Genomic DNA, 13,455 nt, shown 5'->3' on the forward strand with positions numbered 1-13,455 from the left:
CAGGAAGGCTTGCGCTGGAATAGGCTGCAGTTTGGTGATGGATTTATTTTGCCATAGAATGGGCTGGCACTGGGACCCTGGGATAGCGTGATAAGACAAGTACTCTTTTAAGTCCTGGCTTACAGGCAGCAGGTGGAAAAGTGGAATTCTTTGCTAGTAACAAGCAGGGTCTGTGATGGAACTGTGAAAGCTTCACACAGTGGAAGCGACCTAGGGGAAAGAGCTATACCCCCTTCCCTCCCAACTTGCTGAGTGGTGGGGAGGCCTCTCGTGGCTTTTACCCAGTGGCCTGTGTCGCTTTGCCTTTGTTCTTCACTTTCTTCTTGAATTCGTAAGCCCAGCCCTGAAAAAAAAAAACCAATTGAAGTACATTTGGAGATTTATTTTACATTTCCCTGTTAGCGTGTCCGCTTGATAGTTTATAAAGAAATATATTTTAAGATACATGTTAATATATAGGCCCAAAATAGCTATTAGATCAATGCAGGCTGTTGTATTTCTGTTTTTAAATATATGCTTGGCTTATGTTTTTACAAACTTCTTTGCAACATAAATTCTTCTGTTGGAGCTCCATGGAAATAATTTATGCCTTAACCCTGAAATTGATGAGCAGTATGGGATAGAATAAATATGTAAGTGGGAGAGAAAGGAAACATCTGCCAATTTTAACTTTTGCAAATTATATGGAAGCTTGAAAGTATCTGCTAAGTTTATAATATGGTCTGCACAGGAACGCTTTGCCCACATACCAGAGGTCAGAGATTTGTCTTGTCCCTGCAGCATTAAGTAACCTTTTGGTTAAATAACCTGACCGAAGAGTAGGAGGAGAGAGAAAGGAAGAGAGAATTCCACACTAGAGTAAACATGGCACTGAGATTATGGGTACCCTGCCAAGAAAGGTGGGGTTTTCCAGCAAGGTAACAAAAGATACTAGCTATCTATCTACATAATCCTGCTGGAGACTGACAGTGTAAGTCATGCAGCTAGGTTGGGGCAGAAACCAGGTACCCTCCACGTCCTCTCCACCTGGTCTTGGGCTTGCTGGCTTTGGTGGTGGCAAATGCTGCAGAGTGGTCAGAGCAAGACACGTTACCTGCCTCAGTGCAGAAATGCGAGGTTTTTTGGCAGCGAAGGCGTGCTTTCTGGATAGAAGGGTGTTCCTTTCAGTGCAATAGCTGACATGAGGCAAAATCCTAGGGAAGATAATGAAGTTTTTCATTTTGACATCATGGCAGGTTAAGGTAAACTGCAGAGGAGAGTCTAGAGTTTACCCTGGGCTACAAACATGTCAAAATGATAAACTGCCTTGTTTTCATCTGGATTTTACCACACGTTAGTGAGTGCATAGCAAAGACAGTCTTTTTTCTGGCAAAGATAGTACCTTGGGGCAGGTCTACAGCTTGTATAAATTGTGATGAATTTAGTGATGCTGTCACGATTTACACCAGCTGCAAATTCAGCTTAGCGTAGTCATCTGTGGCAGGAGGTGTGTGGTACTAGCACGTCCGTGTGGCAGGAGCTGGCACGCTGCTCCCATGCTGGAGAGGTAGCAGAGAGCAGTGCAGAGCCTGGATAACAGCCCAGAAATGGAAATGATAATCGTATTATACAAGAGTGTACTTTTGTGAGAGTCCAAGTAAGAGCCGGGCAACGGTAACCGGGAGGAAAAATAGTTAACTGCCATCTGCCTCTCCAGGACAGATCAACTTGAGATAGGGAATGAGAATGAATACTGACTTTGTAGCCACAGTTACATTGCACTGAAAAGCTCTTTTTAGTGTACAAATATGAATTAGTATAGGAACTTAAACTATGAAGGAATTTTCAACTAAGATTTTTAAAATAATTTATTTTAAATGATAATTTAAATTATAATTTTAAACCATTTTTATGCTTTCCCTGCATCGATATTTTTAAAAAGTAAAACTTCCCATCTCTTAAAAGTGTTCATTCATATCTTGCTATGTCTGCCTACCTGATGATAATATTTGATTAGAATTTGTTCACAGACTCTGAATACTCTTTCCTGAAAGAATCTATGTAAAGGGAGAAAACAATACACATCCTGTACTCCACCTTCATAGGCCTCTAGCATACGATGCCACCTTTTGTTTGCAAGAGTTTAAATTTCAAATAAAATCCCAGCATTCTTTTGAAAAAAAGGAAAGGGCCTCTCCCCTGCTTAGATTGTCAAATCCCAGACTAGCCCGGAATTGAATAGGCCAAGTCAGTGACCTCAGGCAGAAAGAATGTTGGTTATTTACGTAGGGCTTCTGCTATTTTAGCAGCAAACCTTTTCTTCTGAAAGGACAATGTATACTGTTTTGTGTTTATGGCCAAGTAAAAAGCTTGTACATTTGAGATTTGCATCGTAATAGCCTCGTAACTCAATATACAGCATCCTCAAAAATAGCAGTGCAAGGCTCTGTTTTGTCTTAGTTGGTGCAGGTCTTTTAGAGGCTTTTACAAAAGTTCTCTAAAAAACCATCCTAAAGATTCAGCTGCTTATGTTTGCTTTGGTCGCTGCTTTTTTTTTCCCCCAGAGTTTTTTTTTGTGGTTTTTTTGTTGGGTTTTTTTTTCCCCCAAAACTAAAATTACACGTGGTTTCTTTATGAGCTATCAGGCCAGTGCTCAAAATATTTTGATGCATCTCAAGCTAAGCTGTGCCTGCAGCTTGAAACCAGGAAAATGTGTGAGAGTGTGTGTGTGTAATTCACACACCGAGCATTTTTGCTGAAATAATGGAAGATCTTTACAGGCATTCTGGCCTGGTGGATGAGCCTGCAATTCCAAATGGTTTTTAAAGTGTGCCTTTCTCAATAGATCGTAACCATGAGGAGCTATTGTGTGAGTAAAGCACACATTTAGGATCCAATCCTGCATTCCTTAAAGTCAATGGGAGTCTGAGCGTGAAAGGAATGCAGGATTGGGTCCTGAAACAGGGGAGCAAAATTGTGTGCCAGATTGCTTTGAAAAGAAGAATACAACACATCCACAGTAGCCACTTTTTAGTGTTTCAGATTTCAAACGGCTGGAGTCTGTGAAAAGTGGCTTCTGCCAACATGCAGTATCTTCTATTCAGAGGAATTTGGCATTGATTCCCCCCCCCCCCCCCCCCCATCTTAAAAACCCTGAAAGCCCTAGAAATTCACCCCTCCTTTCACAAAGCCTGAGCAATTGAGCATTGTGAGGAGGGGGACGGGGCAGTGGCGGTGGGGGATGGAAGTTTCTCCAAGGCCAGGGGCTGGGGCTGGAGCACAGTCCTCCTCGCTGCCCCTTCCCGCAACGAAGACCCTGCACTGCCCTGGCACCTGCCGTGGAGGCTGCGGCTCAAATGCAGGACCCCGTCATGAAGAGGTGGTGCTCACGTTGCTTGGTGGCTTTGTGCGAGTCCCCTGTAGGAGACGGAGGAGAAAAATTGAATTAACAGTTATTCAGGGGCTAAAGCAGCCTCCGTGCTGCCCGTTCTCAAGTGGGTGGAGTGACAGAAGCCCTATGTAAAGAAAATCGCTGTGCAGATAGCCAGTCATATGCCGGAGAGAGGGATGGAGAACTGCAGGCCCGAACTCACATGCTAGTAAAGGAGAAATGGTAACAAATAAAGAAAAAGTATTGGAAGCTTGTGTTTTCTTTTGGCATGTCTTTAACTCCTGGGCAGGTGAACCTTCTCTACCAAGTGAAAGAAAACGGATCGCCTGGGTGAAATTCTGCATCAGTTTTATCTTGAGATGACTGGGTAGAGGAGGTAGCTGAGGTGGGTTGTTAATATTTTCAATTATTTATTCCATGTTTGTGAAACTCGGTACTTCTCTTGAAGTTTCAGCTCCTGGAATAATCTGGTGACTTAAAGTTTAGCTTCCACTCTTCAGAAATAGTAGTTGTCCAACCTGGGGCTTTGTGGAGAACAGATGGGATTCTGGATGTTTCGTTTGCCCCTCAGCTTTTGAGTTATTTTGGTCCCGGTTTCTCAATAATTAAAACGGGTACTTACAGAGCACACAGGCACTCTTCAGAGGGAGGGTCGCACCTTGCATGGCAAGAAAAGCTGCAGCGTCTGTGCCAGAGTTTCGTTTCAGGCTGTGGACGGTGGTCCCCATCGTGGCACCCTGTACTGTCATGATGGTATCCACAGGCCATACGGAAGATTGCTTGGGCACTAACTGCCCCTGCACGGGCTCGGCGATGGGCCCCGCCACAGCCCGTGGGTGGCACGTGGGGTGTAAAAGTGCGTTCGGGTGCTGTCTGCGTTTGGGAGCGTGAGCAGCCCGTGGATGGCCACCGCAGGCTGGCTCTGAATCAGAGCAGCCCCAGACCTATGCCAGGGGCTTTTGCAAAACAAAATTACCAGGTTGGCCTGGTAAAGTTCATGTTTCCGTTGAGCAGTGATGGAGACTGTGGCCACAGGTGGGCAGCAGGCATGTAGATAGGTTTCCTCAGCCCAAGCCACCTTGTGTCTGGTTTCACTTGTACAGGGCTTTGGAGCAATACATGGGAATTTTCCTTCCCTGTTATGGTAACTGGGAAATATTTGAGCAAATGTTGTTGTGTAGTAATCCTGCCTGTATGTTTACATGTCGCTTTAGTCTGAACGCCTTGAGAGATTGTCACTTAAGGTGCTAACGTGAGACTGGTAACGATGCTGGTGTCACATCAGTCACTGCAGAGATGGCGTCTGAAGCAGTTAATAAGCAATTAGGTCCATGTTTAACATGGCTAGCTAAAACAGATATGCACAGTTCTTTGGTCACTCAGGCATGAAGAGCCAGGGACTGCCACGCTCAGAAAGCTGTGTGAGTTGTGGACCAAAGCTTCCAGAGCGCAGAGGTTCTCACCGAGTGTCCCATTCAACCTTAGTACTGACAATTTGTAAAGTAAGTAAGGGGAAGAAATCCTAATCAGAGAAGCAACGTGATATGCTTTTTTCCTCCAGAAAGAGCTGTTAAAGAAGGATGCTGTGTATTTGTGTTGCTGCTGTGAGACAAGGCAGGAGCTCGCGGGTGCCACTTTCCCAGCGGGAGCAGTGCGTGGCCATGCCAGGGCTCGAGCGAGCCCCTGATGCCACGGCAGGGCAGCCGCAACCATCCCGCCTGGTCCTGCCGCAGCCTGCACCTTGCTCGCTGCCTGCGCGGGGACTCCGGTGGGGCCATGCCCCCATGGAAGAAGCGGCAGCAGAGCTGAGGTCTGTGCTTGTGTGTGGTCAGACCTACCCAGGCATGTCCTCAGCCAACAGGAATGGCAGGTACTTGTATAATATTCCATGGCGATAGCTTGGGCTGTTCGGGCTTCTAATTAGCTCTGCTTTAACAAATTTCTTATCTTCAGCAGTGATACCTACAGCTGAACCCTTCAATTGCACTCCATATGGGGAGGTTTTAATTACATTTTCTGACTAAAATACAATCGTCTTATTCCACACAGCTGTAACATTAGAAATAACAAGGACATTATTAGTCATCTCGCACTTTGTTCCCTCTAATGCTGAAACTTTCCCAGATGGAAGTTACAAGAAGAGGCACATATATCACGAGAGAGATCATGATGGTGAGGAGTTATGCTGGTGTATCTTTTTTTCAGTGTGCTGGTAGTCTCAGGGATGCACCAGGCGTTATCTGGGAGGCGAGGCTGGGGCCGCAGCATTCCCATTATGTCAGAGGGGAGTTGTTTGTTTTTAAGTAGCGCCAGGCACTGAGACAATGCAGGCTTCTCACATGAACTTGCTTACACTACAATACTAGTAAATCATGATTATTACCCAACAGTTGCATGTTTTTAATCATCAAAGTACTTAAAATATTATAATAATGCTTGGCACTTTTTGACTTCAAAGCACGCTGCAAACAGTAATTAGGTCTAATAACCATGCTGTGACAGTGAGACATTGCTATCTCTTGTCTTACAAAGGCGAGGGGGGGGGTTAGTCCCCGACACGGTTGCATCATCCCATGTGAGAGTGGGGATCTACCACTGAAGGCTGCAACTTGATAAACTCACCTCCCTATAGGCAAATACCCCACTGCCAGCAGCGGCGGGGAGGGCTTTGAAGATGCTTTCTGGGCTAGCGGGGCGGGGGCAGGACATTTTCACTGCTGTTTCGGAGCACCTCCTCAAGACTGTAAAACCCGATCTGATTCACATTTTGTTCCATGAGGGCCTGGAGCAGCTTTTGAAACAGCGTTGGAAAAAGTTTTACCCCATCTTGGCTTCCTGGCTGGTGTGTTTTCACCACCCAGCGAAGTGTTGCGGAGACTGGAGAGAATAGTTGTGGACAGCCTGTGTCAACTGTAGGTCATTTTTCCTTTTACAAGCCAAATCTTTGAGTTGAGTCCTTTGCTAAAGCAACAGCTCTCCCATTCCTGCCTTTTAGTGTGCATCACATAGGAGGTAAAAATTATGCAGGAAGTCATTGCTAGACACATTTAAATACCAGAGACTCATAAACTGGTTAAATTTGAACACTGATGTTAAAATCAGTGCTGATTAGAGCTGATTCTGATTTTATATATTTTTTTGAAGTTCCAAAAGCCTGCATTCTTTTGGATGTTTGTCATGTTGGTTGCCAACACCAGTTGTGATAGTTCCTTGGGACAGAGTGATTTCTAGCTTGCGTTTTATTAACTACTAGATTATCTACATGAATCTTTGCAGTCTATGCTGGAGCATTTGCGGGGTCTCTGCCTCCCACCTGAGGTGGTGGAACCCCCTTATCCAGGCAGTCGCTAGCTCTCTAATGTGTGGGTGATCAGTTAAGAAATGTAAAAGTTACTTGCAACAAGCACTTTTTGTTACCATGAGTGCATAAGCTTTGTTTTCTACAGTAAAACAAGGCTAAAGAGCAGTCAGGGGAAAAAAAGGGCTTCCCTATAAAAGCTAGCATTACGTGCCTGCACGCGGGCTGCAGGCTAGGCGGCTTCTGCCCTGTCCTGTGGTCCCCTCTCGTGTTCTTGGCCAACCTGCTGGTCTTCTGGTCGGGTGTGAAACGGAGCCTCTTCCTCACTACTGTTGAAAACTGGTCTGACAGGGCAGACATGCCAAGGTGGGTATCCGACAGAAGGAGGAAAGAAGCACAAGGAAAGGTTTGTGAAACCCCGTACTTGTGAACTCTGCGCTAGGCTGCTCATTATAACTGCTCGTTATTATTATAACGAGCTATCAGCAAGTTGCATCAAGTTTTGTCAGAAACTTTTGACTTTTTTGTTTCAATATTATGAAAGCAAATAGTAACCTAGGCTTGGCTATACTCAGTGATTCAAAGGAAAGCCAAGCAGCAGGTTCTGTGTACCAGTGGGCAGGATGATATTACCTTGTCTAGCTGGCCAGGCGCTTGACTCAGCTGGCTAAAGCAACATTAGTTTTTTTTTAAACTTTTAATCTCTGCCTGATTGACAATAATAGGTTATGGCTACACAGAACAGGCTGGTGCTGCGCAGGGCCCCGAGTTACTCCAGGACCTGGAGAGGTGAAACCGCCTTGTCCAGTACATCGAGTTGGAGGCAGGTACCCTAACCTCGAGGCGTTGCACCCACCCTGCTGCGCACGGCTGCCCTGCGGCCGGGAGGTACCAACGCTGCATCTCCTTGGGCTTTGTGTCTGGCTGCAACTGCCAGCGCTTTCCTCTTGATTGCAGTTCTCATGTGATGCCCAGGCACTCGCAGAGTTTGGTGTTTGACGGTGTTCAATGCTGTCATTTAGCAAACTCTTCTGGAGGGCAAATAGAACGTATGTTTTTGCCTTCGTTTCTAAAATGCAGTACGTAGAAGCCAATATAGTGTAGCCATGGGTATTTGTGTGATAACTTGCTGTTTCTTGTTTATGAGATAATTACTGTATGATCCCCGAATGAAATTCTTCTAAGGGAAAAGTCCTGTCAATCTTATTAATTATTGATAATAATAGTAATTATCATGTGAGCAAGCTGCTTGCCTGCTTTATGAGTTTAGGCAAGTCGGTTCCCTAATAGGTGGCTTGGTTTTTTCAGCTGGAAAATGGTATTTTTCCTCAGTTTTGAAAGGTGTTGCTCTGTGAGTGCTGCGTAAAACAGAGATGTTTTTACCACGTCAGCTGTACGGAAGGGGAGGCCAGCTGTCTGTGTTTGGCAGGCGGGGGTCTTACAGAGCAGGGTGTGAGCAGTGTGCAAGTTGTGCAGTGGCTGAGGTGGAAGCTTGCAGCTTTGCTGCGCTGGGGTGGGGTGAGGTTGTTTCATGTTGCAGGGCAATCAGCTGCCAAATACATCTGATAACATAAGCGTCTTTGAGAGCCAGTCCAAAAGATCAGTTTTGCCTTGCTTGCTTTGGGTCATAGGCTTCCCACTCCTTCCCAGTGTGGGAAGGCTCTGACCCCATTGGCTTCTGCCAGTGATGCTCTGCTAAGGAAACAACAGGAGCAGAATTTGGAGCGTTTCTGTCAACCTGAGCGCTGTCAGGCTCTGTGCACTGGCATACAAAGCCAGATGTACGGGTTCCTCGTGCACCTTCTGCAGTGCCTTTGGAGATGCTGACACCTCCCTGAATTAGGGCGTTCCTTTCCTGCAGAGATCCTCCAGCAACGGAGTTCAGGATTTGTCCCTAATGATTTCTGCTGCTTCTAAGCATAATGGGTGTGGGGTGAGGGTGATGGCCAGCGCTTCTCCACCCTAAACAGATGCCCTGGCTCTGCACCGGTGCTGCGTGAGAGCAAGGTGGAAGTGCTGCATCAGCACATCCAAGGCGAGTCCCTGTTCTGAGTGCAGCCACTTCATTTCCATCATCTAAAGACAAGTTGTGTATCAAGGCTGGGTCTGGCAGAGCCAACATCCTTTAAAGAGCCATTCTGGCCTCTTTCCTTTTCTTCCCTGCCTTCCCTTTACCTTTCCTTTACCTTTCACTGGAGAGGTTTAAAAACAGCTTGGATAAGCAGGAGGGAAGATCTAGAGGTGGTTGCTCCTGCATCAGTCAAGAGAGGCCCTGTGACCCCCTCATTGCTGTCCCAGCCCTGTGCCTTGTTTGTGTGACATGTAGGATGGACCAGTTTTATCTAAGTCTCAGAAGAGATGGGACAGTCTCAGTGGATTGCCCATGCCACCAGGCTGCTGGTCCCCACCAGAGCTACCAGGCAGCTGGAAAGACAAACAAGAGCTGACTCCACCTACCAGCAGTATGGAGACAGCAGCCCGTGAGATCGACAGCCCAAGAATGTGCACACAAAAGAAGCATTTCCCTCGGCCACGACAGTAAAACCGCCAGACAACCACATGCAGCATGTGATTTCCCAAAAGCATCAGTCCAGATCCCAACTTCTTTGTGCCACACACTGTTTCCCAGGATCAGATCACAGTGGCAACGTGTAAAAGGCACTTTCAAGCACTGAAAATTAATCATATTTTCCTCAACATTGTTTATGGAAACCGTGGAGAGCACTCCTGCCCCTCTGTGCTTGGCCAGCTGGCTCAGCTCACCGGCCCTCAGAGTCAAACCCTCCGCAAAGATCGGTGGTGTTTATGGTGGAGCTACTCTGCCTTGGTAGAAGATGTCCAGGCTTATTTTGTGGAGCAAAAGCTTCAGCGGTGACCTGGGAGGGGTATTCTGTTGACCTGTAAATACAGAGCATCTTGCCCTCTTCTTTGCTCTGTGTCACTGCTTAATGGCAGCTGGTATGCAGCCTGTAGTAGGCACCATGCCATCTGCTTGCCAAGGCTGAAAATGGCTTGTGAGAGCACCCAAATGCTTGGGAGCTTTGGCCAGCGGGACCCTGGCACAGAGTGGGAATAAGGTGAGTCAGGGTGAGTGTGGTTTCCCTTCTGCCTCTCTGGTTTTGCACTGATAAAATGGCATTGCTTTCAATGGAGCAGCTCTGGTGTTAGACAGATCCGATCTGCTGTGTGTAAAAACTGGTTGGGCTCAGTGGTTTTTGAATTCCTGGTTTTAATCCTTTTTGTTGGGACTCTCTGGAGTCTGTTGTGCATTTCTTAGCTGTAAAGGGAACCATCAGTTAACGATGATCACAGGCTTTGTCAATAGACTTCCGCCAGTGCTAATGAAATGGCAAATGTTCAAACTTGAAAATGAAATCTCTTGTTTTCAGTGGGATTTTTCTGCCCATCCCTCCATCATGTGTGCCTTGTACTGCTTTAGTATCACAGGGAGCTGTGGGTGTAGTTGCTGTGGCATTGATTAATGTATTAATATTTTTAAAGCTGACAGGAACCATCCATATGCAGTATCCCTTGTTTGGTCCTTCGGAGACAAACACGTTGCTGATGTTGATTGCAGTGGATGCATGCCTGCTGTGATTTCACCTGCTAAGAAAATTGTCTCAATTTATAACTGAGCCTTTCTCCCCAGAATAATCATTTTTGGGTTTATATGTCAGATTTTCCAGGAACTGGTATCAGCTGGGTTCCGTAACCTGCACTTAGAAGTAATATTTAGTTGATAAGGAGTTTGTTAAGGGACAATGGAGCCAAGAGCCTAACCCTCACCCATGTCTCTGGATGGACCCTTCGGGGAGGAGAGGGGCCAAGAACTGGCCATGCATACAGGCGCAGCAGGGTGTGCTTTTCACTTTGCATCCTGAACGACTGGGTTTGGGGACGGAGCACAAAATTCTGACGGTACTATGTTTTAACAGGGAGAAGACTACGAGGAAAAGCATTCTACAATGTCAATGGCAAGGTGTACTGTGAAGAAGACTTCCTAGTAAGTAAGATTTCAGGCATTTTTTTTATTGTTTTTAAACTAAATTGTTCTTTTATATTGGCTTGTTTGCTTTGAGAGACGGTTTAGTCATCTGGGGCCTCCTGCCAGTGCTGGAATTGGAAAGCATTTACCACTAGCTCTATAAAGGCAGGATCAGGCCCTTGGTTTGAAGTGGTGGCTATGAAACCAAGTACATAACTGTCTATAAGCCATCACAAAGTGTAAATTATGAGAGTAAACACTGGAGCTGCTCAAGCCTGGGACTTGAATTGCAGCCACAAAGCCTTGCCTGCCAAGCTAGAGCTTAAAGTCAAACATCTGGGGAATACCAATCATAACAAGAGGGGAGACGTTTTTGACTGGAGCACGTCATCGCTGTGTACAATGTTGCTTTGTTGCAGGCGCAGTTTTAATCACTGCTCTGCTCGGAGTGATGTGGAACTGCATTGTGATTAGCTAAAAACTGTTAGCCACGGAGGAGCAACTAATTTTCTCTCCATGCGCCCGTAGCTTTTATAAACGCTTTACTTTAATAGAGACTGAGTCATGCATAGAAAAATGAAGCTTGTTGCTGAGCTGTGTTGTTCCAAAAATAAAATATTTGTGCAATTAAGGGTGAGGATTGTGCAGTACACAGAGAATGACTTGATAAGTGGCAGACCATTTATAATTAAGATAAAGAGGATGGCATGGCTGGGAATTGAAAGTAGAGAGGAATGATATATTTTAGCTTAGAGGATGATGAATTGGAGAATCAGTATGCTGAATTTATGCCACCTTTATTTATTGAAATACCATTCATTTAGAAGCTTGAGTCTTCCAGAATGACTTTCCATTTCTAATGAATATATGGCCATGGTTTTTGCAAAGGAATTATTCAAAGTACATCCCACAACAAAAATGTTACTGGCAGTTCAGAGTGTGCAAATGCATTTCTCATCAAGGCAATCCATAAAAATAATGGAAATTCCTAAAATATAAGCCATGTTTGCCTTCATGTGTTACACCTTTACTTTCAGCCTACCACAGCTGGAGCCTGTTGAAAAGAGCAAATTGTATTTTGTGCAGAAAATAAGTTTCTTGTTAGAATTGCAATGTGTTACTGTTTTGCTTGCATTGTGGAGAGAAAATTATTTTTTCTCCCTTGCTTTTTTCTTTCCTGTGTTTCTGCAGAAGCACAGGGAGAGGTAGAAGAGGTGGAGTGTGAGATGGAGGGGCTCAAACCTTTGAGATTTTTATTTTGAACTGTGTCGGAATGTATTTTCCCCATGATCAAAATCTTTCATCCAGACTTAGTGACATGAATGTTGTTATCAGCTTGTAATTTCCCTAAACATGGGAATTTTAAATCTAAAAATCTCAATCTTTTGGAGAACACTCAGTTTTCAAGGGTTTGGGGGGGAAACATCCTTAGTTCTTAGACATGTTCTGTAGTAGGCTTTTGAAGGGAGTTACTTGCAGTGATTTTCCCAAGAAAACTGAGGTTAAGGACCTGATAGGAATAAACTTTCTGCAAGTTAGGGAACTGTTGGGACATTTAAGGCACAGATTTAAAAACCCAAACCTCCCACAGGTGTGTCTTAGCAGATTCTCAGTAGCACTGAGGGGTTGGGAGAGAAGCAGACCAAGGGACTCACTGCTGCAGAAGTCAGCAAAAGAAATCAAATTCTGATGTTGTCCCTGCCCGCGTTAAGCCAGCTGCTTCTCAGAAGGCGATTTCATCTTCTCTCAGCTTCCCCTGAGCAAAAGGCTAGGAATTGTCTTGTTTCCCTAATAAAACAACTTTGCCTATTTTAGAGTTCTGTGGACAGAGAAAGCTCAAAGCTTTTCTAAAAGTCAGAGGAAAAGGCTGCAAAGTAGCAATTAAAAAGGAAATTATTTTAACTACTTCATATTCCCAGGTCTTGCTCCTAACCACTTGGAAACCCCCAATCCTCTCTAAAAAGAAGTGTTTTCAGTCCAAAGCAGATAGCCAAATGCTTTTTCTGTATAACTGAGAATTTCAGTCTCCACCGTACCTCCAAATCTTAGTGCAGCTTGGATTCCCTGCTGACAGTATAGTAATGGGATGTTAGGGAAGTTAAAGATGGTGGGGAAGGGGTGGTTTGGGGGAGGAGGAATTGCTTGAGGGTGAATTAGGCTGATCTTGCACGTTGTCCTCTGACCACTACCATGCAAGCTTTGCAGGCCAAGAAGAGAGTGCCAGCAGAGCTGTAGGAGCTGCTATGCATCATAACAGTCTGTGGAGTTTTCCCATAGCCCTGAATCCACAGGTCTTCCACAGAGACATGCCTCCTCCCTCTCTGCAAGCCTCTGCCCTGCCCTATAGCAGCTGTGTGAGTACATGCTCCTACCTTTGACCATTCTTGCACTGGGAGACTTCTCTCTCAGCTCGTTGCAGCCTCTCTCTGGCCAGTAAATGCAATCAGAAGCAAAGTGGATCACATTGTGGTCTCATTCTTAGGTAAAAGCATAAGAAAAAGGCGATTTTAATTTGGGGAGGTAAACAGAGGCGGTCTATCTATGTTATAATTGTATTCCTTCTAAGAAAATAGTCTCCTGTTGGTGTCCTTGCTCTTCCTTGGCTTTTGTTTGCCTGGGAACTGATCAGGAGAATTAGCTGCTCCTATAGGTATGGGAGCCTGGTCACAGCTCTGTGGAGTTGCAACCCCACAGCTTGTGACCAGGTTATTTCAAGTATGACACAAACATAACAGGAATTAGAAAGCAGAGCAGCTTCAGAAAATTTGGGCAGGAGGTACTGTGCTGTCACACTGGGGTCTT

The 13,455-nt window shown here is 45.3% G+C and overlaps 1 protein-coding gene across 2 annotated transcripts in view; it reads left to right on the forward strand.

Annotated features, from left to right (window-relative positions):
• LOC115346284 (WT1 interacting protein) overlaps nt 1-13,455 on the forward strand; it is an 88,126-nt gene that overhangs the window by 50,817 nt on the left and 23,854 nt on the right. The window contains exons 1-2 of one of the 2 annotated variants that reach the window (XM_030026158.2): nt 5,186-5,240; nt 10,604-10,671. In XM_030026158.2, coding sequence (XP_029882018.1) covers nt 5,234-5,240; nt 10,604-10,671 — 75 coding nt within the window. In that variant the 5' untranslated portion in view covers nt 5,186-5,233. Of the gene's footprint in view, nt 1-5,185; nt 5,241-10,603; nt 10,672-13,455 lie in introns of those variants that run through there. The other variant, XM_030026156.2, reaches the window with a different exon arrangement.

This window comes from Aquila chrysaetos, chromosome 9 (assembly GCF_900496995.4).
Source record: "Aquila chrysaetos chrysaetos chromosome 9, bAquChr1.4, whole genome shotgun sequence".
In the NCBI taxonomy this organism is placed as follows: Eukaryota; Metazoa; Chordata; class Aves; order Accipitriformes; family Accipitridae; genus Aquila; species Aquila chrysaetos.